The sequence below is a fragment of the Phoxinus phoxinus genome (assembly GCF_949152265.1).
Source record: "Phoxinus phoxinus genome assembly, chromosome: 14".
Taxonomy (NCBI): Eukaryota; Metazoa; Chordata; class Actinopteri; order Cypriniformes; family Leuciscidae; genus Phoxinus; species Phoxinus phoxinus.
In genome coordinates, this window is record NC_136889.1 from 28,715,648 (window position 1) to 28,739,576 (window position 23,929).

The 23,929-nt window shown below is 35.3% G+C and overlaps 3 protein-coding genes across 15 annotated transcripts; 2 read left to right on the forward strand and 1 right to left on the reverse strand.

The window, feature by feature from the left end:
* The first annotated feature begins 69 nt into the window (after positions 1 to 69).
* LOC307010869 (uncharacterized protein) lies at positions 70 to 9,082 on the forward strand. 8 transcript variants are annotated; one of them, XR_013800294.1, is made up of 6 exons: positions 243 to 637; positions 3,892 to 4,001; positions 5,233 to 5,252; positions 6,712 to 6,839; positions 8,392 to 8,461; positions 8,841 to 9,082. XR_013800294.1 is itself a non-coding variant. In XM_079635944.1 (6 exons), the coding sequence occupies exons 1-5, from the start codon at positions 3,984 to 3,986 to the stop codon at positions 8,463 to 8,465; spliced, it is 318 nt and encodes a 105-aa protein (XP_079492070.1). In that variant the 5' UTR covers positions 3,887 to 3,983; the 3' UTR covers positions 8,466 to 8,626; positions 8,841 to 9,082. The 8 variants fall into 8 exon arrangements, 1 of the variants encoding a protein (XP_079492070.1); XM_079635944.1 differs by lacking the exon at positions 243 to 637 and adding an exon at positions 8,211 to 8,288 and having other exon boundaries at positions 3,887 to 4,001; positions 8,392 to 8,626; XR_013800292.1 differs by lacking the exon at positions 8,841 to 9,082 and having other exon boundaries at positions 70 to 637; positions 6,769 to 6,839; positions 8,392 to 8,531.
* On the reverse strand, positions 684 to 9,639 carry LOC307010868 (uncharacterized protein). Of its 5 annotated transcripts, XM_079635943.1 has the most exons (8): positions 9,509 to 9,639; positions 9,302 to 9,385; positions 9,067 to 9,184; positions 8,521 to 8,652; positions 1,665 to 1,774; positions 1,362 to 1,394; positions 1,077 to 1,091; positions 684 to 946 (listed from the first exon to the last, which is right to left on the reverse strand). In XM_079635943.1, the coding sequence occupies exons 2-8, from the start codon at positions 9,383 to 9,385 to the stop codon at positions 902 to 904; spliced, it is 537 nt and encodes a 178-aa protein (XP_079492069.1). In that variant the 5' UTR covers positions 9,509 to 9,639; the 3' UTR covers positions 684 to 901. The 5 variants fall into 5 exon arrangements, 4 of the variants coding, with proteins under 4 accessions (XP_079492069.1, XP_079492068.1, XP_079492066.1 ...); XM_079635942.1 differs by having other exon boundaries at positions 684 to 1,091; XM_079635940.1 differs by having other exon boundaries at positions 684 to 1,394.
* A 10,840-nt stretch (positions 9,640 to 20,479) lies between these two features.
* mrps6 (mitochondrial ribosomal protein S6) lies at positions 20,480 to 22,528 on the forward strand. Of its 2 annotated transcripts, none has more exons than XM_079635083.1 (2): positions 20,480 to 21,004; positions 22,290 to 22,528. In XM_079635083.1, the coding sequence occupies exon 1, from the start codon at positions 20,646 to 20,648 to the stop codon at positions 21,000 to 21,002; it is 357 nt and encodes a 118-aa protein (XP_079491209.1). In that variant the 5' UTR covers positions 20,480 to 20,645; the 3' UTR covers positions 21,003 to 21,004; positions 22,290 to 22,528. The 2 variants fall into 2 exon arrangements, with proteins under 2 accessions (XP_079491209.1, XP_079491210.1); XM_079635084.1 differs by having other exon boundaries at positions 20,501 to 20,988.
* The last annotated feature ends 1,401 nt before the right edge of the window (positions 22,529 to 23,929 follow it).

Sequence of the window (23,929 nt, forward strand, 5' to 3'; positions counted from 1 at the left end):
TCTAAATTCCACCACTGTCATCCCAGCAAACACAAAAACGTTGCGAAAACGTTTTTTTCACGTCCTGAAAAAGTTGTCACAACGTTTTTATCCGACGTATTTAATACGACAGATGTCGGGTTTTTTAAACGTTATAAATACGTATTTTCACAACGTGGCTGAAACATTTTTTTAACGTTATAAATACGTATTTTCACAACGTGGTTGAAACTTTTTTTTAACGTTATAAATACGTATTTTCACAACGTGGTTGAAACATTTTTTTAACGTTATAGATACGTATTTTCACAACATTGAAGAAATAGTTTTTTAATGTTGCTTCAAACATGCGTCATCCTGTAACGTTTTAAAAACGTCAATATCACGTCTTATGTGGTACTTTTTTTCCTATTGGTTTTCACCACGTTCACCCGAAAACTTCACGGAAAGAACGTGTTCTCACTAAAACCTGACATGTTTCCATCCTTGGATGTAGCAGCGTTTGTAGCAGCAGCCTATGTTTTGCAACTGTTGCCACGTCCGTCTTCCAAGATTCCAGTGTGAAGAGTGATCGATCAGTGGGCTACTCATCTTAAACACAATTCTTTCTGGGACCCGTTCAAAACATTGAGAAATCACTGGACACAAAACATAAAAGGTAAGCAAATTCTTTATAATTTATTGATTAATAACACAATATGGTTGATATGATATGATTAATGATTGTAATGAATTATTTGAATTAATGATTACATTTCTGTAATATATTACAACATTTTTAATAAATAACAATCTATATATAATATATTATTATAAGAAACAAAACAACAAGATAAATCATCAATAAAACACATGGAAATTTTAAAGAATTATATACAAATTAGTAATAGATTTAATAAAAACAAAATCGCAAAGAAACACTTTAAACTCCAAGGTCTTCACTGTCAGAGTGGAAGAGGGGGGGAGACTGAAATTCAAATCATTGTAATAAAATCAATTGTTTGTGTTTAGAGAGGTCTATTTAAAAAATACAAATTTGTATCAGTTCATCACCTCAGTGAAACAATTAATTTGTGAAGTAACATATGAAAGTGTACCTGTCCAATTTGGGTCTGTCAAAGAAGAATGAAAAAATAATGTCATAACTCATGAGTATTATCAATTATTGATTATTATCATTCCCTACACTGGTAGAGCCATAAAAGCTATCAACACACTTGTTTGACTAATTACTTAAAAATTAATAAAAAAATAACAATTGTGAGATTGTTTGCTTTATTTTAGTAATCAGTGAAACAAGTATATGGCTCATGCCCAATATGTTCCCCGATCCCTGGCCTAACAGTAGAATATAGAAAAAAATTAGATGAAGAATATATTACCTCGTCATCATCTTCAGCTGTGGGCTCATCAGTCTTAAAAAAAGGAACACATAAGACACAAGACACAACAAGTGTTTCTTTCTAATTGCTTTGTCATTGCTAACATGTAAATAGCCTCATCTTAAATAAATATACAATTTTGAAAACCCTCATATAAGGCAATTTAATCAGACAAATCTCTTTATCTCTGTCACACACGCAAGTGTATGCACTGTTTGCACACTGTATATTCTAGGTTTTAAAAAAATCAGGTTTTACTGTCCTTGTAATTATAGACATAGGCTATTGCATGTAGATAAGTACCCTGAGTTTTTTTGGTCCTCCGCGTTTGTTTGGGGCATGCTTTAAAAACTCTGCCACTTCTCCCTCTATCTCTGGCATCTTTGCAGCCTTAAAGGTTTGAAGGCATGCTCCTGAAAATAACATTAACAGATAAAACATGAAACCAAAGAAAAAATAGGAAAAATATTCAATCTGAATGGGGCTACTTTCTAAGTCAGAAATTGTCTCTGATTATGTAAATTCTGTCAAAGCAGGCCATTTTATAATCCTTGATATACAATAACTACTTTATTATAGCTACAGTAATGCAAAAGTTCTGCATGTTTCATATTACTACAAGGGCTCGACATTAAGCCTTGTCATGCTTGTCCTTTGGACAAGTAAATCAGTCATTCACTTGTCGTAGTAAAAAGTAGCTTATCTGGGGAAAAAATATTTTTTATTAAATTATATGAAATATACAAATTTTCATATTTGTGATATTCACCCCTATAGGGCATTTTCTTTTACCTTTATACAAATGATATACCCCCACACCATCTTGTGTGCTTCATCTTTCATTTTACATTAATCAATTGGAAAATTAATTAATAACAACGGCATTAAATTATGTTATGAGAATGTTTTTGTTTTGAAACTACAAATAAGAAATGTTGAGGACATTTTTTAATAAAATTATACTTAGTTTTAAACATGAAACTAAACCGCCAGTAGGTGGCCTACACATTGGTTTTTCTGTAGGCCTATAATTGCAAATTACACATGCGTCAACGTCGTCCAGGCGGGAATCGATTCGCGGGTTCTTCCAGTGAGCTAGTGAAATCTTGAGGTTATGCGTGAAAATACTGGTAAGTTGTTGTTGTTGCTTTTTTATAACGTCATTCTTAATGCAGATGTTAACTTATTTAATGGTAAGATTTGTAATGTGCTCGCTTCTGTTATCTTGTCGGCGCCACAGGCAGGTTAGAATTGGAGGTTGGTCGATTTAGCTTTGATAGCGGAATACAATTACTGGCAACTACAACTGCGAGTAAAAAAATCGACATTGACTGATATTTAAAATATCAATTATCAGTAGTGTTATGTGCATGGCTGACCATGCACATAATTTATGGTTGAACAGCTTTGTGAAAGTGCAGCGCTTTGGGTCTGTGTGTTTGACGAGCGAGAGAGGAGGTTCATGTGCTTCATTCATTATACATATCATTATTTACAATAATTTAACGTGCAAAAAATAAATAAATAAAAATTCTCGGCTTTTGGTGATTCCATTGTTATTTTCTTGTTATTCACGTTTCACACGTTCACCTCAAACAGGGTTCCCGTGGATTCTTAAAGTCTTGTTAGATTCTTAAAATGTAAGGCCATAAAAAGTCTTGTCTTATTTTTACTCATGAAAGGTCTTACATTTTAGATGACACTTTGAATTAGACGTGTCTAAATGCTTTCCAAATTAAAACTATCTAATTAGTGTACGTTTTATTTTATTATTATTATATCTTTGTGGATTTGCTTGTTCACGTGACAATCCGCATCATTTAACGTTACGGCAGCATACGTCTGTCTCCTGCACGCGAAACAGGAGGAGAGAAGGAGAAGTTGGCAAATGTCAGTAAAATTGTAAGTTCATTCTTTATGTGCTTAGGGATGTGCGATCAATGTATTGTCTTTGATGATATTGCAATTGTTTTAATTTTAATTTTATTTTTTATTTTAACTATGTACGCACTGCGAGCTGGCATTTGCCTGCGCGCGCACCTCCCCAAATGGAGGCTGCAAAAGCTAGGCTTCTGTACCCTCAGTACAGTTTCAGTTTAAAAAATGGTACTTGTCCTGGACAAGCGTTAATGTCAATGCTAAATATAATGTAGTAATTTCATTATAGCACTCGTCAGCCTGCAGCATCCAATATGATGTTCCTGTAAACAACACAGAGACAGAAGTTAAACGGCACAAACAAACTAGGGTCATCATAGCAGAACTCATATCTCCATTTGTGCTTTAAATAGTTTGCTTTTTTAGACTTTAAATAAACATTTATCACCTTAACACGGTCAGAATGAATTGATTCGGTCCGGTTACATACCGGTTAGGTCCTGGTTCCATATCGGTACCGGGTTTTGGTTTTTCGGTTAGTTTTAAAATTGGTTAAGATTTGAAAATTGTCTAGTGTGTCCTGGACCTTACTTTTTATAAGACTCATGATGTGAAGGTCCTGAAAAACTTTTTTTCCTTTTCTTCCCTTTAGGCTGAATTTGGACCATAGCATGTTTGTCCCAAATGCCCGCATCATCCTTCGTATCGACTGGCCAACTGTCCCAGAGCACAGTCGCACACTGAATGCAATCTAAAAAACATGTAAGTAACAGTTTTATCGATAATATATATATATATATATATATATATATATATATATATATATATATAGTATCTATAATTTAATGTAAATATGTATACTTAGATTTTTATACAGAAAGGTAATCACCATGGATTTTCTAAATGGCCTTTCTTGATTAAGCTTTAAACAGAATGCAGACAGCTCTTCCTCTGTCTGCATCTGTTCCACAGATGTTGCCTGTTCTTCAGTGACATCTTGCTGCTGCTGCATAATTAATTCTCGCAGCTGACGCAGCTCTGTCATGATTGCATCAACCTTTCGATTTAGCGTTAGGTAGTCTGACCATAAAAATACAACACATGCATTAAAATTCTGCACACCAGATACTAGGGGTGGAACGGTACACCGAAGTCATTGTTCGGTTCATACATCATGGTTCGGTACGAGTTCGGTACATGGAGGGAAATCAAAACAAAAATGCAGAAGGCAATTATTTTTATTGTGCGTGTCTCAGGCTGTACCACCTATACAGTCTCTCCCGAGCTATAGCTGCGACAGCCTGCCCTGAAGTGTGTAAAGTAAGATGTAAACAAAATAAGACAATCAGCTATAAAACTGAAAATACAGCATCTCGGCAAAAATGTCATTGCGGTGTGGGCGGTCATGCGCGCCCCATTTCGCGTGGCGGTGTGCAGTGCACGGCTTTTTTTTTGACAGTGCGTGCGGCTCCGCATCCGAAGATGCACGACTTCAAGCCGAATCTGGCCGAGCATGTACATCTCACCGCACCGGCACCCAGTTCTTGCGTCTAAATTAGTTGCTTACATTAACTAAATGAGCCTACAATAGCAGACATAAGCCCTTTAAATAAAAATAAATGGCCATGTTTTATAAAAAGGTTCACAAAGCTAAATAAAAATGTTTAGAAATTATGTAAGATAATGTTAATTTAGTTGTAGGTTATGTTCTCATACAGTAGTATGAGAACATAACCTACAACTAAACAGTAGTAACAGTAGTTCCGCATTACATTAATTAATTTGCACGTGAGTTTTATTTATTTTTAAACCGTGTATTCTCAGTGTAAATTCATGCACCGAACCGTGACGCCCGTACCGATTCGGTTCAATACGAATACATGTACCGTTCCACCCATTCCAGATACCATATAACATGTAAACACAACAACTCAGTGTAGCATAAAAGTAATTACTTTGCTCTTCATCTGTCCTCTGACATCTTTTTTGACAGGCCACTGCTGATGCTATGAGGTAAAAAACAACAACACACATTTAACAAAGGAAAGTTAAGATTTAGTTTATTGACAGAGCATAAAATGCTTACATTTTGTGGCTATATCTTTGAAATTATACCTTTAAAAAAAAAATTCAATTAAAAAAAAAAAAAATTATTTGGAGTGAGGTGCATAGCTTATATATTCATTGCCATTTTGCATAGTAGGGGAGAGGCGGGACAGTTGAAACTTTTCAGATAAACGTCATTTTCTACGATAAGGTTACAGATCGATTTTTTTTGTGTGTGTGATCAACAACTCACATATGTGTTCTCTTAGTGTCATGTGTTATTCGGTACAAATATAGAATGATTTAAGTAAAAATTGAATTTGATCTGTAGTTGTGCTTTGTTTCAATCGTCCCGCCTGAGCGGGACGGTTGCAACACAGGGGTGGGACGGATGAAACATAACAGTTTAAACGGAAACTATTTATCTAATGCTTGTTTTTATGAACAATACCTGACAAGTAACTTGTGTACATATTGTTACAAACATATTTTGTCATTTATTTTAATTTAAAGGCTCATTTTAACCATTTTGTTCTATCACCCATTAAACATAGACGATAAGCCTATGCGCATTTTGTGTAATCTTTCTAATAGGCTATTTTGACGAAGACAGACAAATCCGTTTACAATTAATTATCTTACACTTCTTCCTTGAGTCATATCGAGTGTTTACTAGTTGAATAGCCTTAACAGCGGTTTTCCTATGACCAGATTTAACTGGCAGAAGGCGCTGCTTCATCCGTCCCGACAGCGCATCCCGACAGTTAAACCTGTTTTTCCCTTAAACTAAAAAACTTTGATATTGCACACTTAAGGGTGTGTTACAGTACTAATACACCTGCCGTATTATCATTACAATGGCACATGAAACAATAAATACAACTTGTCAGTCAAAAAAAAGTACCGCACGAAAGAATTCACTTACTGCACTCAAAAACAGCTTTCCGGCTTTAAATCCAAAACGGCATGACGTAAAGAAGAAATGTTTTCGCGGGTCTGGTAGGCATTGCGTGTTATACGTGCTGAAGAAATATGACGTACATGACGTGAGTGGTTTTCAAGAAAATCGCAATGTTTCATCCGTCCCGCGTTTCAATCGTCCCGGCTCTCCCCTACTAGAGACCAAACACTGAAGGTCCTATTGTACCTGTTTCTGCTTAAGTGTTGGTAATAGAGCTTAACTTATATTGATCCCAAAACATTCCTTCTAAATGTTTTTAAGTAATAAAAAAAATCATTAATGTGTGTATGTGTATATATATATGCAGAATATTTTTAACACTTACTTGATGGGCAAGGTGTTGTAGCATTCCTGTCTGTTAATTTTAAATGGTAATAAACATTTTGTATTAGCTCCTTATTTATTTTTGATCTGATATTATTGGTTAGTTTGATGTAAACAACTTTAAACAAATTGTTCTTGCAGGTTACTTACTGTCTTGTGGCAATGGCTCATCATGCTGCCTGTTATTTATGAAAACAGGAGCTTGAGGTCTCTTGAGGTTTCCAGCCATACATGTGGACCTAGGATGCTTTGCTGGTGTGGCCAATTCTGTGAGTGAAAACCACATATATTGAAACGGTTATATCATTCCAAATTTTGCTAAATGCCTGATTATAATTAGTTGACAGACAGTTGGACATTCATTTTGTGAAAATGTCACGAAACCTGCCTCCTCGTGGACGATCTGAAACGCTAACATTAATGCATTAGACTGATATTAAAAGAAATAAATGATATTATCAAACTCAGTAAACACCAAACAAGTTAAGCATAGCCTACTATGTACAGTAAAGCAGACGAGCCCAGAATATGACATAAGAAAGCAAATTTGTGTTCAGTGCAAATAAACCTGCTGCCTGTTTTATTAATAATAATGAATTGTGTGTTTTTTATTTTTTAAGGCTGCTTTAAAATTAGCAAAATTGGGGTTTGAGTTACTCCATTTAGTTTGATGATTATAAAATTTTCCTAATAACAAAATCAAATCGATAACATATATTTTTCCCACTAAAATGAGGGAAACATATTAACCCAAACAAATTTTTAACATTTTATTAACCTTATATTAATCCTTATATTAATCTTTGCAAATCGCTAGCACGCTTCACGATGAATGCGGCTAACTTAATGTTTACACTCAGGGTAACGTTACATTACGGCATGTTTTTACGACGTTCTCAATATAATTACTAATTCCATGTTTATACTGAACAATGCGTTATAGTTATTATGTTATCCTCAGAGACTCCCGTTGCCATTCTTCAAAATATAGCCTCAACTGTTGTCAAGGCAACACTCCACGTGTGTTGTGTAAAAAACGCACCACAGAACAGAGGGGCGGGGTGAGCAAAGATCATTATCATTTAAAGACAAATGCACTAAAACGGCGTGCTGAAAACAGAGCTGTTTTTGACCAGGTAAAATTTGTGTTTTCTTACAATACTAATGAGAATTTTTAATTAAAGTATATTACAAACTTTTAATTCAGACCCTAAATAATCATATTAGCTTGTACAAAAATGGCATTATATGACCCCTTTAATTAAATCAAGTTTATCTAAAAACAAATGTTTGGAGACTTTACTTCCTACTGCTTTACACCAAGTGCCCTGATTGCTGAATAGAGATACAATTTTGGCAGAAATAGAATTGATTACATTATAATAACAGAAATATGACACTTACATTTCAGACATAGTTCAGTAATACCCCAAAACTCACCATCAGAATTCAACAACTGACCAACTAATAGTAGGCTATATCAGACTCAAACCAATGCCTAAAAAAAAAAGAAGTTTTTCTTTGGTGTGTAATATTATTATTCCAAATAAAAAACGAGTGAGGAGAGAATTTATGTTTAAAAGCCAAAACCAAGTCAAAAAGACTTGCTTGTGAAAATCAGTCTAATGCATTAATGTTAGCGTTTCAGATCGTCCCTGAGGAGGCGGGTTTCGTGACATCATCAAGTACAATAGAAGTGCCGTTTTCACATCAGAGCTGTGAGTGTACATTTTAGCATACAAGTACAAATATTTATTGTACAAGTTCTCAAATTCACATCTACGTGCTCTCGAGTTTTACTACTCTTTTACTTTCATACAGACTGCTCCCACAACAGCAGCCGACAGAACAAAATGGAGTTCCCTTGCAGTCGCCTCAAGCACCAGACGGCGTAAAGAGGATTGATTGATTGATATGTAGATACAATAACAGTGTATTTAAATTATTTACCATCCTCCGTATCACTTTCGAAACGACTTGGTCGCCTGTGTGTTCTTTTCTTAATTTGGGAGTCTCCATCCGTTTCAACATTGGAAAGCTCCTCAGCACGCTTCAAGTAAACCAGAGCTTTCTGATAGTTTGCTAAAAAACAAAATTATGATTAAATTATTAAATATATGGAAGCCAATATTGTTGGTGTACTTGCTCTAATGATGTTGCCACTTTATTTTTACAACACTAACAATCTTAATTAAACATTAAAAATGTATAAATACGGTATGTATAAAACACAGATACAAAGTTAGGTCTAAAATTTTTGCTTGTCGCAGGGCTGTATATTTGTTACAGGTTACCGTTGTTCAGCTGCAACACCGGTTAAATCAGTTGCCCACCATGGTACCACCCCACATCTCCATAAACATGAAGCTAAGTACTGTATATTTAAAGTATATTTATACTTTAGCATTAAAGTATTCTAAAAATATCTATTTAGCTAGGTAGCTAACAGACCCAGAGTATGCAGTCAGAATTTGAAATCAAAACATTTTCTCTTACATGTAAAGGATTTTTCCAGAATTCTGATTTTAAAGAGGTTCCACGTCCTCTTATCTGGCAGCTCTCCGCTTTTTGCCTTCTTAGATGGCTCAGATGGAGGCCAGTAGCAGCTCAAAATCTGTTTGTTTAGACAAAATTCTAATCATAAACCATTCAAAAAGTGAAAAGGCTTTTACAATACAGTCCATATAGTGTATGTACTTTATCACAAAAGCTATGCAATAGCAATACTTACATTTCCATTTGACACAATCCATGACCTGCATACAATTGCAACAGTCTTCTCTTTGTCAAATTCGACCACAACGTAGGTAATCATCTAAAAAAATTGAATTTGGTTATTGGTCATTTAAAATGTTCTAATTGGTAAATAAAGGAATTTTGTACAAATAAGGATAAAAAAAAATTATATTTATATATATTTTTTAAATGATTCACTTACAGATATTTGCTATAAAGATTTCCTGGAATAAATCCTGAATAATCCTGAATTCTTATCATTTAAATGCAGGTTTTACTGAATCATGATTACTATAAATTTTGCATAATTAGTGTTGCATGATTTCCTGAAATGTCATCCACATTTTAAATGTTCATAGGGTCAAGCAATGTCCATGATCGGTGTGCAAAATGTAAAGAAACAAAATATTGTTGTTATCCATATGGTCAATCATGATTGCTTGAGATTTGAGATCAGATTTTAATACTCTCCTAATTGTTGTCTCCCTTGCTTTGCCAACATAGGAACCAACAATGCGAGAGTCACAGGGCTCTGTGTAGAGGGGAGCTGTCTTGTCGTAGACCCTACATTGGAGTGTTTGTTTTTCCAGCCCATCTTCTTCAATAACCTCAAAGAAGGTCTGGTCAACTCCAAACAAATTGTTGGGTCTTGTACACTTGATGTGTTCCTCCATTGTTCCCTTCTGCATCTTTTGCCCTTCAAGAATTCTTCTTGTTACCTGAGCCAGTGGACTTCTTCCAGAATGAACCATTCTCTTCAGTTTCTGGTTGAAGTTTTCAAACGGAAAAGCACTACATTCATCCAGACCCTCAAACTGTTTTGCAACATCTGCAATATGGAGCATCTGATGGACATTGTACACAAGGAAACTTTCTCCATACAGTTCTCTGCACTGTAGCACAAAAAATCTCAAGAGATCTCTCGCGTATTGCCAGTGTTTCCGTGTGAGACTTGGTTGGACCAGAATGCACATTGCCGTGGAGAAGCACATGAAGTTGTCATACAGCTCTTGTTTAAGAATTCCTTTCAGAACAACTTTTCCTGTGTACAACATTAGCTGTCTGTACTCAGTCGCTTTCCATCTGTCAATTTCATTTAGTCCCCTGGGGCGTCTGGCAAACACACTGGGAATGCTGTTTCGGAGATTTTCAAGCTTGTTGCTTACAATCATTGTGTGTCCAGCAGACATCCTTGTCTCTTTTGGCCCTCGAATCCATGTCAGGACAAGTTTTTTCATCACTCCAAGACATGCTTGATGCATATAATCAATAGGGAAACCAGAAACCATGTCCATATTTAGCTGGCAAAGTGGAGTTTCTTGTTCTCCATTGTGGTGTTCTTCCTGCTGCTTTTGTCTAAAAGACTTGTCAGTACGTAACACTAGATTGTCCACCTGCTGAAATGTCATACGCCCCAGCCACTGACCTTTCTGAATGCATCTATCACATCCATAATACCCTGAGAAGTGTTTTATTGACTTGATGAAGGCCTTGGCAGGTGCATCACAGATAATGCCGCTAATTTTAACTATGATGCGTCTTCCATGGTACCACAGACCCTCTTTCTCCAATTTCCGAATTCCCTCAACTGTGTCACATAGAAATTCCAAATCACCGGGCTTTGATTTTCCACATGTGATGGCCACTGGAAACACATTTGTAGGTTTTAGATTGGTGCTGCAAAGAACTGACCAAAAGCACGTTTTTGAACTTTTGAAGAGTGGGAGGCCATCAATATTAAGTCTCAACTCCAGGGTATGCATCTTCTCAGTTGTTTCGACCGGGTATTTCTGTATGTGATTATTTAACATTTTTTCTACTCCAAAGTAGAAATACTCCATTCCTGACTTGTGCTGAATATTTACAGTTTTTGGAGTCTCAAGCAAGGTTCTGGAACAAGATGGAAGGTCTTTTGTTCCATGTTTCTTCAATAATTTTAGAAGACTATCCGTAGCATTATGGGCAATTCCATTTTCTATGCTCCAAGAAGCGATGTCACTGGCTATATTTGAATTTGAATCACTCATCATCAGGGAATCATCATCTGAAAATTCATCATCCATCAAAACATCTGAATCTTCAGAAATGTGTTCTGTTTCTAAGTTCAGTGTTTCATTTTCATCATTGTCCATGTTTATGTCATGCATCTCTTGGTTTTCTATTATTTCCAGCGTATTTGTGTCAGCAGTTTCACATTTGGCTGTTATTAGAAGTTCTGAATTCTCTGTTTGTTCCCTTTTTCTTTGTAGTTTGCTTAGTCTTTTCAAAGTGACCCACTCCCTGTCATACTCTCTCTTCCTACTCTTCCTGTCCATGGCTTAAATTAAAGAGAAGGAAAGGGTAGCAATTAAATTAACTTAAAGGGTTATTTCATTCGCACATGAAATTGTCATGGACTAAATGTATTTCACTTTTGGATGCTTTACTACTGCTAATTTTCTTGAAGAAGTCACACTGATTTGGCGTGTAAATAGAGTATTCTAGGTTTGAGGGGTGACTACTTTAAGTAGATTAAATTGGGTTTGACTGGAGTTATTGTGTTTTATTAAGTGTAAAATTTACTTACTATCAGAGAACAACAGATGAGCTGATGATTGAAGTACTCCAAACAACAAAGCTGACAGGAAAAATTGAGACTCTACTTTAGGAAACAATCTTGGAAACATTCAGATTCCAGGCAAACAAGCTAATTTGTATAAGTGGAAAATAATTAAATAAGATTATAACTACATAAATAATAAAATCAACATTACTAAGAGCATCTTTAAGTGAAATGCAGAATATTAAATAATAAAATCAACATTACTAAGAGCACCTTTAAGTGAAATGCAGAATATTACTTACCTTTAAAAGATTAAAATTACAAATGCAGGATGACTTGCCAACAAACAGATGGTAAATGAAGCTGAAAAAAGAGAAGAGAATAATTATTTTCATGACCAATATAGAGAAATGCATTTGATGAGACTTTTCAACCCTAACAAATAAGAAGCCAAGTTATTTTAAGTAAGCAATAAGTTAGGCATGCAGTATTGTGAAATACCAGTCAGTGACAGTAACTTAAACGACATTTCATGATGAATAGCCAGTTAACCTACTCTAAATGTTTTAATTTCATTATTTATTTAATCATGAATTATCATTATTATTAAAATAACACGTGTTGTTATGTGTAGTACGGGTGGTGGATTTCATTAGAGTTCTCATCGGTATCCTTATTAGTGTTTTCTTTCTCCTTCTAACGTCACTCTGGATGAGAGAGAGGGAGAGGAGGGTTGGGGCGTGTTTAGTGTGAGGCGCTTGCGGCCAAGCGAGACAACGTTGCTTACGCGATACTTTTATTACAAAGTGAAGATTATTTTTATTATTATTATTAATAATAATAATAATAATACATTTCTTTATAGGTAATGTTGGCAAAGGTGACTGAAACAAAAGAGCGTCTCTTAGTCTGAGCGCATTTGCTGGGCCAAATTACGTCACACATATGTAACGGTATTTAACGGTATTTATTTACAGTCTATGGTAACTTAGACCTAACAGTTACTGGCGAGACGGAAAGTCATTGTTTGTGTGTGGAAAAGGCAGTCTTTTCCAACAACTGAGACTTTTTCACCATTTAGGCCTAATTAGTTTTATATGAGATTATTTTATTCATTTTGTTATAATTGCCAAGGAAAACAAACTTTTCATACTACATATGTCCTCCTAGTAATATAAATTATTTACTTTGGTCATATTTTGAAATGTCATATTTATAGTTTGATGTTTGTTGTTCTAAATGTAAATAAAATAAACTTATAAGTAAGTAAGTATACTAGGAAGGCTACTTACCTTTAATCACAGTCCTCTGTGGCGATCCCGGAGACGTCCGCTATGCGCGTTCTGGGCACTGACCACAGCTTATATGCCCTCTGCCTGGTTCGTTCGCGGGCTTTGCACGTGAGTGATAATTTAAAAACTATAAAACTTTATGAAGTTTATATATTTTCTTATTTTTTGAAAAATGTAATGTATACATTTAATATACCTTGCGTTATTCTGCCCTGACATAAAATGACTAAATAAATAAATAAATAAAGTAACGGGTGTTTCGAATGGAGCTGCTGATGGAGTGACGGTAAATGTGACGTTTCTCTATTCTGGCTGCCTTAATCCATTTCTCTATTTTTATTTTATATTGAAAAATCGTGGGAATTCAGTAGTGGATTTCTTTCACTATTATATAAAATGGTAAATTAATTTGCTCTGGCCTCCCATGCCAGTAAGTTTACCCCGCTATTATTCCAATCAAGGAAATGAAAATGAATGAATAAATAGGCCTAAGTAAATACAATATCTGACTGTATGTTGTTAAAGTCACACTCAGGATTTTTTTTTTTTTTACCACATATAGGATCCATAATGCCCCACTAGACCATAAAACCGATAACTTCATGAAAATCACAGAAAGAAATTGTTACAACGAACACACTACAAGCACAATGTTAAATACCACTGTGTGTGTGTGTTCATTCCACATTGCATGCTCTACCAGGCCTTTATTCAATTCTCTGTTGTGTGATCAAACAACCTCTGGTCCGGTGTTCTTTGTGGTTTTCCTTGTGTGAATCACGATGTCTCGTAGCCTACTTTTTTTTTTTTGCTTGGGCTACTCTCGAGACTCTTGTAGTTACAAAAAAAATATTCTAGCATCAAGCAATATCTAATGAGTCATATATCACAGTTACATTTTCCAAGGATTGAGTATGGATTGGGAGACAATTCGGATTTATCATTTGTCCACTTGTAACGGTGGCTGCCTCAAATCAAGTTGAATTTAAATTGTTCGGGCACCAGACAAGGCAAAACCTCTTATATACTGTCTATGGGCCAAACTTGTCAAGTAAAAAAATATAGATTGAAATTCAGTTTCCCAGAAAATAACTCAAACCACTGTTACACAAAATAAATTCCTTTCAATACCCACAATATAGAATCAGGCTCAAATGACACATTCAGAGATTTAAGGGTTTCAGGGCAATATATATATTTTAAGAAAACATTTTGCAAAAAAAAAAAAAAAACCGTAACACAAAGGTCACTTTTCAGACTGAGGTTTTTTTTTTTTTGCCTTACATGACAAATGACAAAATAATGAAATGTGAACAAACAGTTAGGATGCTGTTCAAGTTCAGTTCAAGATTAGGCTACACCCAGGGTGCGATTTGTGAAAAAAACAGAGGGGGGGATGTTTTGAAAAAAATGTATTCATAAAAATAGATAATGAGAACGAACTTCATCACTGCATTTGGAGGAATTGTAAAATCTTTTTTCTTATTAACTGAAGTAGCCTAACGCAATATTTTTACTCTAATAGCTTATCTTTCCCCACACATATGAACTGTGATCATGCAATAACGTTAACTTTACATCGCGATCAGTGTTGTGCATGAACGCGTTCATATTTTCGCCGAACGCTGAACTGAACGAATCACTTTTCATACAATGAACGTGAACGAGAGCGGCGCTCACTCTGGCAGGAATGAGCAGCACGCGCAGTTCACGTTCACGCTCATTTGAAAAGTCAGGTTTTACCAGGGCTTAATCCGACATTGGATCCGGAACCTTTTTTATTGGATCCGGCACCTCCTGTGTCACTAAAATTAATTGCCTAAATAAAAAAAAAATAAAAAAAATTACTGTTTGTGTAGTGTTCAATGTTTGTGACACATGACTTGCGCGCTTGTTGTACGAGTTGAGATTGCTGTTAGCCTCGATCGTTTCACTTGAAAAATGTCAAAAAGACAGGAAAGTTTGCTTAACTTTTTCAAATACGCTGGACAGTCAGATCACAAACAATCAAACATCGTTTCCGCTGATCAAAAAGGAGACCACGGTGGACACAGTAGCCTAGTATCGATATCTCGTTATTTCGACATAATAAGGGGACATTCTAATCTGCATTAAGCGTTCTTATAGCCTAATGGTTTTCTATGGGAGGAAAATGCTCATATTATGGGCTCATCTGATTTTTTGTACATAGCATAGCCTATTTGTTAGGATTTTAGTATCATAATGATTAGGCTTATAAATGCACGCACAATTATCCGTGAACCTGATTTGAACAAATGCCTTTCAACTTGTGTGTGCAAAATTCAGAATTAAATTAATGTGCAGAAATTTGTACAAATAGAGAGTAGGCTATGTAGGCCTACTATACTGTTGTAGCCATTAAAAAGCGCGTTTCATATTTGTTAAAATATTATGGGTTTTTTTTCCATTGATTTCCATTTGATTTATGAAAAGTGAACAGCACGACCGAGTAAGATAGGATGCGCAATATGAGACATGGAGCGGGTCAGACATGATTTTGACCGTTGAAGTTGAAGTTGTTATAGAAAGCCTTTCTTTAAAGTGAATTTCGTTTTGTATAAATTGTATCTTAATTTTAATCAATTTTTCATCAACCAATTGCCTGTATTTAATGAATAGGCCGACGAAACAAATATAGCCTAACGGAGGCGCCCGCGCGCTCACTTGCACGTGCACGTGAACTAGAGCACATCCTAACTTAACGAAACTCAGTGTATGCCTCACACAGACATGACAAATACATCAAATACACAAAGCTTGAAATGTCTTTAAACGAAATAATTCAAAACGAAAAAAGAAAAAGGCTACTCTCTGATTATGTAATCCATTATTAGGTTTTTGTGCATTTCTCTCTATAAGCGCGTTCACACGGAGATGGCGATCGACACTTGTCGAGAAAACACTTGTTTATTAATAAAAATCAATAGGCTACACGCACACATTATTTCGAAATAACGAGATATTGTGTTGAAATAACATTATTAATAATAATAATAGCCTACATCTTTGTTAAAATAATTTAACAAATGAACGTGTTAGATATGTGAACTTAGTTCATAAAAAAAAAAGAACTATGAACATGAAATAGTTCGATTATCAGATGTGTGAACTGAAATTTGAGCTAGTTCTTTTTAAGTATGAACTGGCACAACACTGATCGCGATGCTGAGCTAGTGAAATGATAGAAAAGACATGATCTGTATTAGCAATTCGCCTCATTCGCGCAAACTGGATGCGCGAATGAGGCTCGCGTCTACCTCGCCGCGCTAAACACCGCGCCGCAGGACCTCTAGACGCGCGTTACATTGAAATCACTCGCGCCAGACGCTCAAGAGTGAGTGAGTAATCATTTTAAAATAAAATTGACTTTAATCAAACCACGAATCCGTGATAAGTTTTGTGATCCGTCTCGCCCCTATGTAGTAGCACTATGATCACTTTGAGGGGGGGATACATTTATCCCCACTGGGGATACAAATAATTAAGCAGAGGCAGGGATACATTGACCAGAAAGGGGAAATCCCCCCTTTGTTGCATTACACTGTTCTGACCACTAGAGATCATCATGAAGACGGTGTCAGAGTGTTTCGAAGCCTCGACACAATACGGCACATTTGCTTTTCACGAAAGCCTCGATCTACCCACCCCTAGCGATTAATAGTGTAACCCAGGTCACTTAGGAGATTCTGTTGACGTAAGGAGAGAGAGCATGAAAAAAAAAGAGACTAACACTTGTGAATATATATAACAGTTATTTTATTAATATCTGTGGGGAAAGGAAAAAAAAAGAAAAGAAAAGAGGAAGAAAGTTTAAGATTCCAAGAGAAGATAAGAAAATGCATAAACTAAATCATAAAACTTATTTAGAAAAGTTATCCAATTTAACGAGATGGAGATTGGTTCAGATTGGTCCCAAACATTCCATCTTGAACATAATCAGAAAGAATTATCACCCAAACACTGCTAATTTCAGATGATATTGAAAACACCTGATCGCTTTTCGAGCTATGTTAGAAATGTGATCAGAATCATCATATAATAAGGGTAAATTGCCATACTTTTGGTACACTGGAGGGAGTATGAAGTTAAATTAGCCTACCTTTTGCAATATTGTGCATTTATATTTTTTGTGTATTTCACATGATTTTATATAATTATATTGATTGGTTTGTTAAATACACACAATATTCCTTTTATTGCTGTATTATATTTAATACAGTATCTCTTCAGTTTAAACTATAAATGCATGCTGTCCATTAAAGTGCACATTTGAAAATTAAAAGTAAATAAAAATGAATGAGGTTATAATTCATGCATGAAAGGGTAAACAAACAAACAAACGTGTCAAAAGATTTGGTTGTATTTTAGTACTGTAATGACGTTTTTAAAACGTCATATTCAAACGTGCAGATAACGTTATTTTAACACCTAAATAAAACGTCTCGCCAAAGTTGCATTTTGGTCTGGTTTTGTTTTCGTAGTAGACAAACGTGATATTTACGTTTTTTTGACCACCTAAAGAAAACATACCTGGTTGGTATTTTCACAACGTTTCTAAAACGTTTTATTTTGGTTACATTCTTTTTTTATTTTAGGTGTGGTTTCTTAAACGTTTTTAAAACGTTGCACTGCAACATTACCTAATTGCAACCAAAAAACAACGTTGTGAAACGTTGTAAAAACGTTTTGTGTTTGCTGGGATATGTTATTTCTTATGATTGTGTCTGCCTTTTCTAGTTTTTTGTTTGTTATTTGTTAATATTGTTCATTTTCAAGATCAATATATATTTTACTTATTTATATTATTTTTTGTTATAGACGAGACTGGTAAACTTGCTACACATGGGCAATAACACAAGTAGTAGTCAATATTGCAATTATATATATTTAAATATCTTTTTTTCTTTCTTTCTTTTTTTCTCCTTCAAAGCCGATTCAAATATCCCCATCATGTATAAAGCATGATCCACCTATAATACTCCCATGGCTGTTCCCAAGTTGCATGTTAAAATAAATGAAATGGAAAGATGTATGCCAAAAGAAATAAATAGTGGATCAATATTTGAAACAAAATAATTGTAATAGTATTCAAATCTATACTGATGGGTCAAAAAAATCCAGATTCTGGTTTTATAGCAGCAGCTATTTATTCATTTTTTAAAGCATTGTTAAGAGAATATCAAATCATGTGTCTCTATTCCGCAACAGAAATTATACCAATTTTATTGGCTATGCAGTGGGTGGGAAAAATTAATCCATGAAATGTAGTAGTATGTTCAGTATGTTCAGACTCATATTCAGCATTAAACAAATTTAAAATGTCATTTAAAATTAAATTGTGGGAAATCAGATTAAAGACAGGATATTTTATGAGAAAATTTTACAGAATTTATATAAAATTAAATAGAGTAGAATTTTAATGGAGACCTGCCCATGTAGGGGTAAAAGGAATGAGGTGGTGGACAAGCTGGCCAAGTCCATTTAGTAAAAAAAATAAGTAAAATGTATTTATTAAAACAGTAGTTGGAAATATGTGACAAGAAGAATGGAATAAAGAGTCAAAATGGAGACACCTATTCAGCATTCAACCTAAAGTGGGGATTGAAAGAAGGGTAAATGGAAACAGAAAAGAAGATACTGGTGACCATAAGACACACAAACCTTCATTATTCACTGCATATTATAGGAAAGTGTGAGACAGACTGCACACTGCAGCATTTATTGTGGAAAATCAGAAACAGTTAAACATGTTATTTTACACCGTTAGGCAAAGCTTATAAAAGAGAAAGAAATCAGCTGGTTGAAAAATTAAGAGATTTGGAAATAAATGTCATTACAGTTTAGAATATATTTCAGAATGCACAGAAACAGTTAGGGGTGTACGATAGTCTTCTAAAATATGGAAGAGATACATATTTGATTAGAAGGATATAGTTTATTTTCTTTTTTCTCTCTAATTTAATTGTTCCTTTCGTTCATCGAGGCTTCACACTCTACCCCAGTAGGCTATAGTATCCAGCTGCAGACCCGCAGCACCACCAGTTTCAGAACCCCAGCGCCAGAACCGGAAGTAGGGGCGGAGCTTACGTTCTAACACCAGCGCCAGAACCGGAACCGAGTAACGCGTTTTGGAGCGTAATTTGCTTAGACACGAAACGGTATACTTTTATTACACACGAAACGTCATACTTAATACGTATGTTATAATGATACATTAAGGTACAGAAACATTGGGCTTCACCATATTTTTAATATCGTGGTCCGTTGTATGCATTTATATTTACTATGGTTCTTTTTTTATAATAATTTTTACAATGTATTTACCTACATATTGTAAATACAGTTGTTATGATAACACATTTATTTCTATTTGTATATAGGACAGTTAAGCTGTCATTTGTAACTATACAAGAATATAGAAACTATTTAGCTATTTTAGTAAAATGTTCTTATTAAAGTGGTACTACTTACAAGCAGGAGTATGTTGTTTGTGCACCACAAATTGACACTTACCAATCAGGTATTTCAAATAATTGTAAACTAGCATGAGAGAAAATGCCACAAACTATTGTAAAGTGACACATACCATTGTTAAAGTAATTATGAAAACTGTCACCAATCATTCAGAAGTGTGCTGGACCTTGACACTGCTTTTCACAATGCAGAGTAGTGTACATCTGTAGATCCTATATTATAATGTGGATACAGCAAGTCAAATATTTGAACAAAACATTCGGGAATCTCCAGAAGGAATATATATTAAATTAATTTGTAGTTATTGTAGACTAATCCTCAATGTTTAGTCAATGGTAGCTTATGAAATGTATACACCTTTTTCAGTAAGCAGAGACAGAAAAGAGACTCAACAAATATGTAAGTTAAAGTAATGAATATTTAGAATAAAAAAGGAAAAATTACATAAAAGCAGATCATCATTCATTCAGCGCTGTGTTGTGGTTGCGCTGTGTCACGTGACAAGCAGTGACGCGTCACCTTGGAAACCATAAAGTGACAGATTCGAAATAACGGTCGCCTTGAAAAACTCACGCTGGGGGGTCAATTAGAATATTTTAAACTTACGTGTGAAAGGGTTAACATTCTTTAAATTAGTGAAAATTCTGTCATCGTTTACATGCTTGTCTCATTGTAAATAACTCCGCCCCTCACTTCCGGTTCTGGCGCTGGGGTTCTGGCGCTGGGGTTCTGAAACTGGTGGTGCTGCGGGTCTGCAGCTGGATATATCTCCCAGTAGGAGGCAGAAATGCACCTCAAGCTGGTTTGCAAAAAATACAAAAGAAGAAGAAGAAGAAGAAGAAGAAGAAATGATCCTCCGGATGCTGTAGGTGGCGCACTGCATCAACCTCCACGTGTGTTTCCACAGTATCCTTGAAGAAGACACACATGCACTTCAGTGTTACAGATTTCCACTGAGAGGCATTTGTCTTTGAGATAACCTCTCTAGTCTAGTCCCTCAGCACCGGGAGATGCCGCGTTATGAGCTGACCGTGATCCTGAAGGCGATGCAGAGGCCGGAGACCGCGGCGGTGCTGCGGCGCACGGTGGAGACGCTGTTCGAGCGCGGCGCGGTGGTGCGGGGTCTGGAGAACCTCGGGGAACGCAGGCTGCCCTACAACATCTCCAAACACAACTGTCTCAACACGCACGGAGGATACTTCTCCGTGGACTTCCACGCCACGCCGAATATCGTCAGCGGGCTGTTAGAGCACCTCGACCGGGACATTGACGTGCTGCGCCCCACTGTTTTAAAGAAAGACGTTGAGGTTTCCAAGGCGCAGTGCTGTGGCCTACAGAACGAGAAAGCAAAGAGTACGTCCCGTTAAATGTGAGAACCTTCATGTTTTCCTGTTTTTACTCCGAAGATTGGGATAACTTAATAATGGAAATAAAATTAAGTTGTATTGGAGTTAAGGTCATTAAATATAGGCCCTTCGCTAGAGTTGAGTTCATTGCTACAAGTCAAAAGTTTAAAAGCAAGTTGCCATAGTCTTTTTACCCAGTTATCTGAAGCCGAACGAACAGGAGAAAACATAGGGCGGGACTTGATTTTGTCCATTGGAATGATTGGATGGTTGTGATTTGCTATTGGTCGATCTTATGTGAGTGACAGTTTGTCCCGCCCTCGCGCCAGTAAACACGTCATCAGAGAGGAGTGCTGCATCCGAAATGACATACTACTTCGCTTGAATTACTTCAAGGTTTCATAAAAAGTACAATAATACAAAAAGTTCTATATAGTATGAATGTAATCCGGACACATGTCATTATCACATGACCTACCAGTTGCATTGCTTCACCTCCATTTACAAATGCTCTCCTGGCCTCATGGGATATTAAAATGTCCATTGTATGCACACTTCAGAATCTTGCTGGAAGTAGTAGGTCATACTTTTTGCCTACTCTTTTATGAGTACTGTGAATTCAGACATACTACTCTTGTCACATGCTGTTTTCGCCAATTATATAGTAGGGATTTATGCAATTTCGGATGTAGCCGAGATGTTGTTGCAAGTGGGAGGGGAAGTTATTTTGATTACAAAGTCACATGCATAAAAAAATAAAATAAAAATAAAAGTGCATGGATGGATAATTTATAATAAATACTGCAATATTCCATAAAAAAAAGATATATATTTTTGATTTAAAGTAATTCCAAAAATGATAAGGAAAAATGAAGTTAGTTGTAGGAGCCATATAATGGGAAGTCATGTGACCAAATGATAATGGGTGTCATTAATTAAGTGGGGTTAAAACACCTGTTGTGTTTGGATGTAAGAATGGGGGTGAGTGCTAGAGCACATATTTTGTTGACCGTGCAAACCTGTACAAAATAAAAACAACATGCAAGCTTCAAGGATAAACGCGTCACATAAGTTATTCCTCCACTCAGCTCCAGCGGTCTTTGGATTGTTTTTATGTGCTGCTACATTAGTGTTGAAAAAAAGGTCAAGCATAGTTTATTTTCAGGTGCCACTTGGATTGAAATGAAAGTGTTCCATATGTTTTTGGGTCCACAGTCACACTTCTGCTGTAGTGTCCGTGTCATTTATTTAATAAGACTGTTGTTGATCATATGTTCCACAAGTAAATTCCTGTCATTTCCCCCCTAGGACTGTGAAGATCACCTCATCTGCTGGATTATGTGAACGGACCAGACAAGCTTGTAAATGCCAGCAGCCTTTAATGTCTTTGGAGCAGTGCATTTACTTCAGCTAATGATGGGATGTGTATTTCTGCAGAGAACTCTGTACATATATCTCTTTGCAGGATCAACATTGTTTTTGGAGTATGTAATTTTGGTATGACAGAGTCTGCTTAAATTATTAAATAAAAATATGTATATTCTTTATTTCAGTCTATAGCAGTCATTCTCTTCCACTAAAGGGACACAAATAAAGAACCACATTTAAGTGGTGTTGGAAGAAGATATATAGGATGAGTGATTTATCCTCCGGACAGTCATGTGAGAAGTGCAAGAGTTTGTTGTGCAAGAAAAGAGAAAACACCAGTTAGTGCACACAAAAGCGTTTCATCGATTTAAAATCAAATCAAACAAGATGCTGCAATTAACAATGCAAAGTTCATTTTCAAAGTTTCTTCTCAGTCTCTTATCATCCGGTTCATAAGCCTAACCACTTTGTTCTTTAATCTCGTTTTTGGTTGAGTGGTTTTATTCATTCTTTATCTCGTGCAGAGATGTTTCCCTTAACTAATGTCATCAACATCAATGAATAAATTGTCTTAAAATCTCGTCGCTTGTATTATCAAGTTAAAATTAAAGAGGTGTTCCAATACTACAAATGCGTCATAAGTTTAATTATTAATAAATAGGTTATGTTTGATATAGCATTATTTTCGGACAAGCTGTTCCTAGTCAAAGCTATTTTTGATAAGAGAATCTTATAAAATTAAAGGAAAAGCTACACAAAAGTGAATGTTTCAAGGGCACTTTGATGATTATATGGTAACACCACCATAATATTAAGATCGTTGTATAAATATAATGGTTTACATGGTACATATACTGTGTTATTACCACAGTAGATGTCCAACAAAACATGGTAATATAATGGTGGTTTTGTAATTGTAGAAATGGCTCTAGCAAATGGAAATTAAATGTAACATTAGCTGGTCTTTCATACATTGACCTTTTGTGACAATATGCACTAATAGCTTAATAACCATAACCCACTCCATATGGGGTATGAATTATTTGTATGTTTTGTGAATATTAAACAAAATTCATGAAACAACAAAACGGTACTGTTCAAAAGTATCTAACATTTCTTTTAATTTTAAACCATTGTACAATTGTGAACAATATATTACATCATTCCAGAATCCATTGCACCACTGAAAAAACAAACAATCGTTTATATCTTTAACTTGCATATTTTACATCAATTTGAATCCCCAACATTAAATCTTAATCTTAAAATTATTATTTTGCAGTGTTTATATGATTCACAATTTCAAAGTGCGCCTCTTTACATTTAGGGTTAACAGGAAATGAAAAGAAATCGGTCCTAATTTCACACACTTCTGTTCTTTCTTCTCATAGTGACGGAAACGTGTCCTCTTTACATTTTTGTTCTCAACAATTCCTCAAAAATGTGTTAACAGCATTTTTTATCACCAAAGCTTAAATTTTCTATACGATCTTATAAGTAGGAACTATCACTGAATATTTCAAATGTTCCTTTACTCATTTAATTGTTGGCATTGGAATACGTTTGATGATTTTATCATA

Excerpts from the sequence above, each read along its gene's own strand:
- LOC307010869 (XM_079635944.1), top strand. Across the intron at positions 5,253-6,711 it reads GCCACTGCTGATGCTATGAG|GTTACTTACTGTCTTGTGGC; the intron begins GTAAAAAACAAC and ends TTGTTCTTGCAG. Across the intron at positions 8,289-8,391 it reads GCCGTTTTCACATCAGAGCT|ACTGCTCCCACAACAGCAGC; the intron begins GTGAGTGTACAT and ends ACTTTCATACAG.
- LOC307010868 (XM_079635940.1), bottom strand. The coding sequence starts at position 9,385 with ATGATTACCTACGTTGTGGTCGAATTTGACAAAGAGAAGACTGTTGCA. Across the intron at positions 9,185-9,301 it reads GGATTGTGTCAAATGGAAAT|ATTTTGAGCTGCTACTGGCC; the intron begins GTAAGTATTGCT and ends CTAAACAAACAG. Across the intron at positions 8,653-9,066 it reads TCTGGAAAAATCCTTTACAT|CAAACTATCAGAAAGCTCTG; the intron begins GTAAGAGAAAAT and ends TTTGTTTTTTAG.
- mrps6 (XM_079635083.1), top strand. The coding sequence starts at position 20,646 with ATGCCGCGTTATGAGCTGACCGTGATCCTGAAGGCGATGCAGAGGCCG.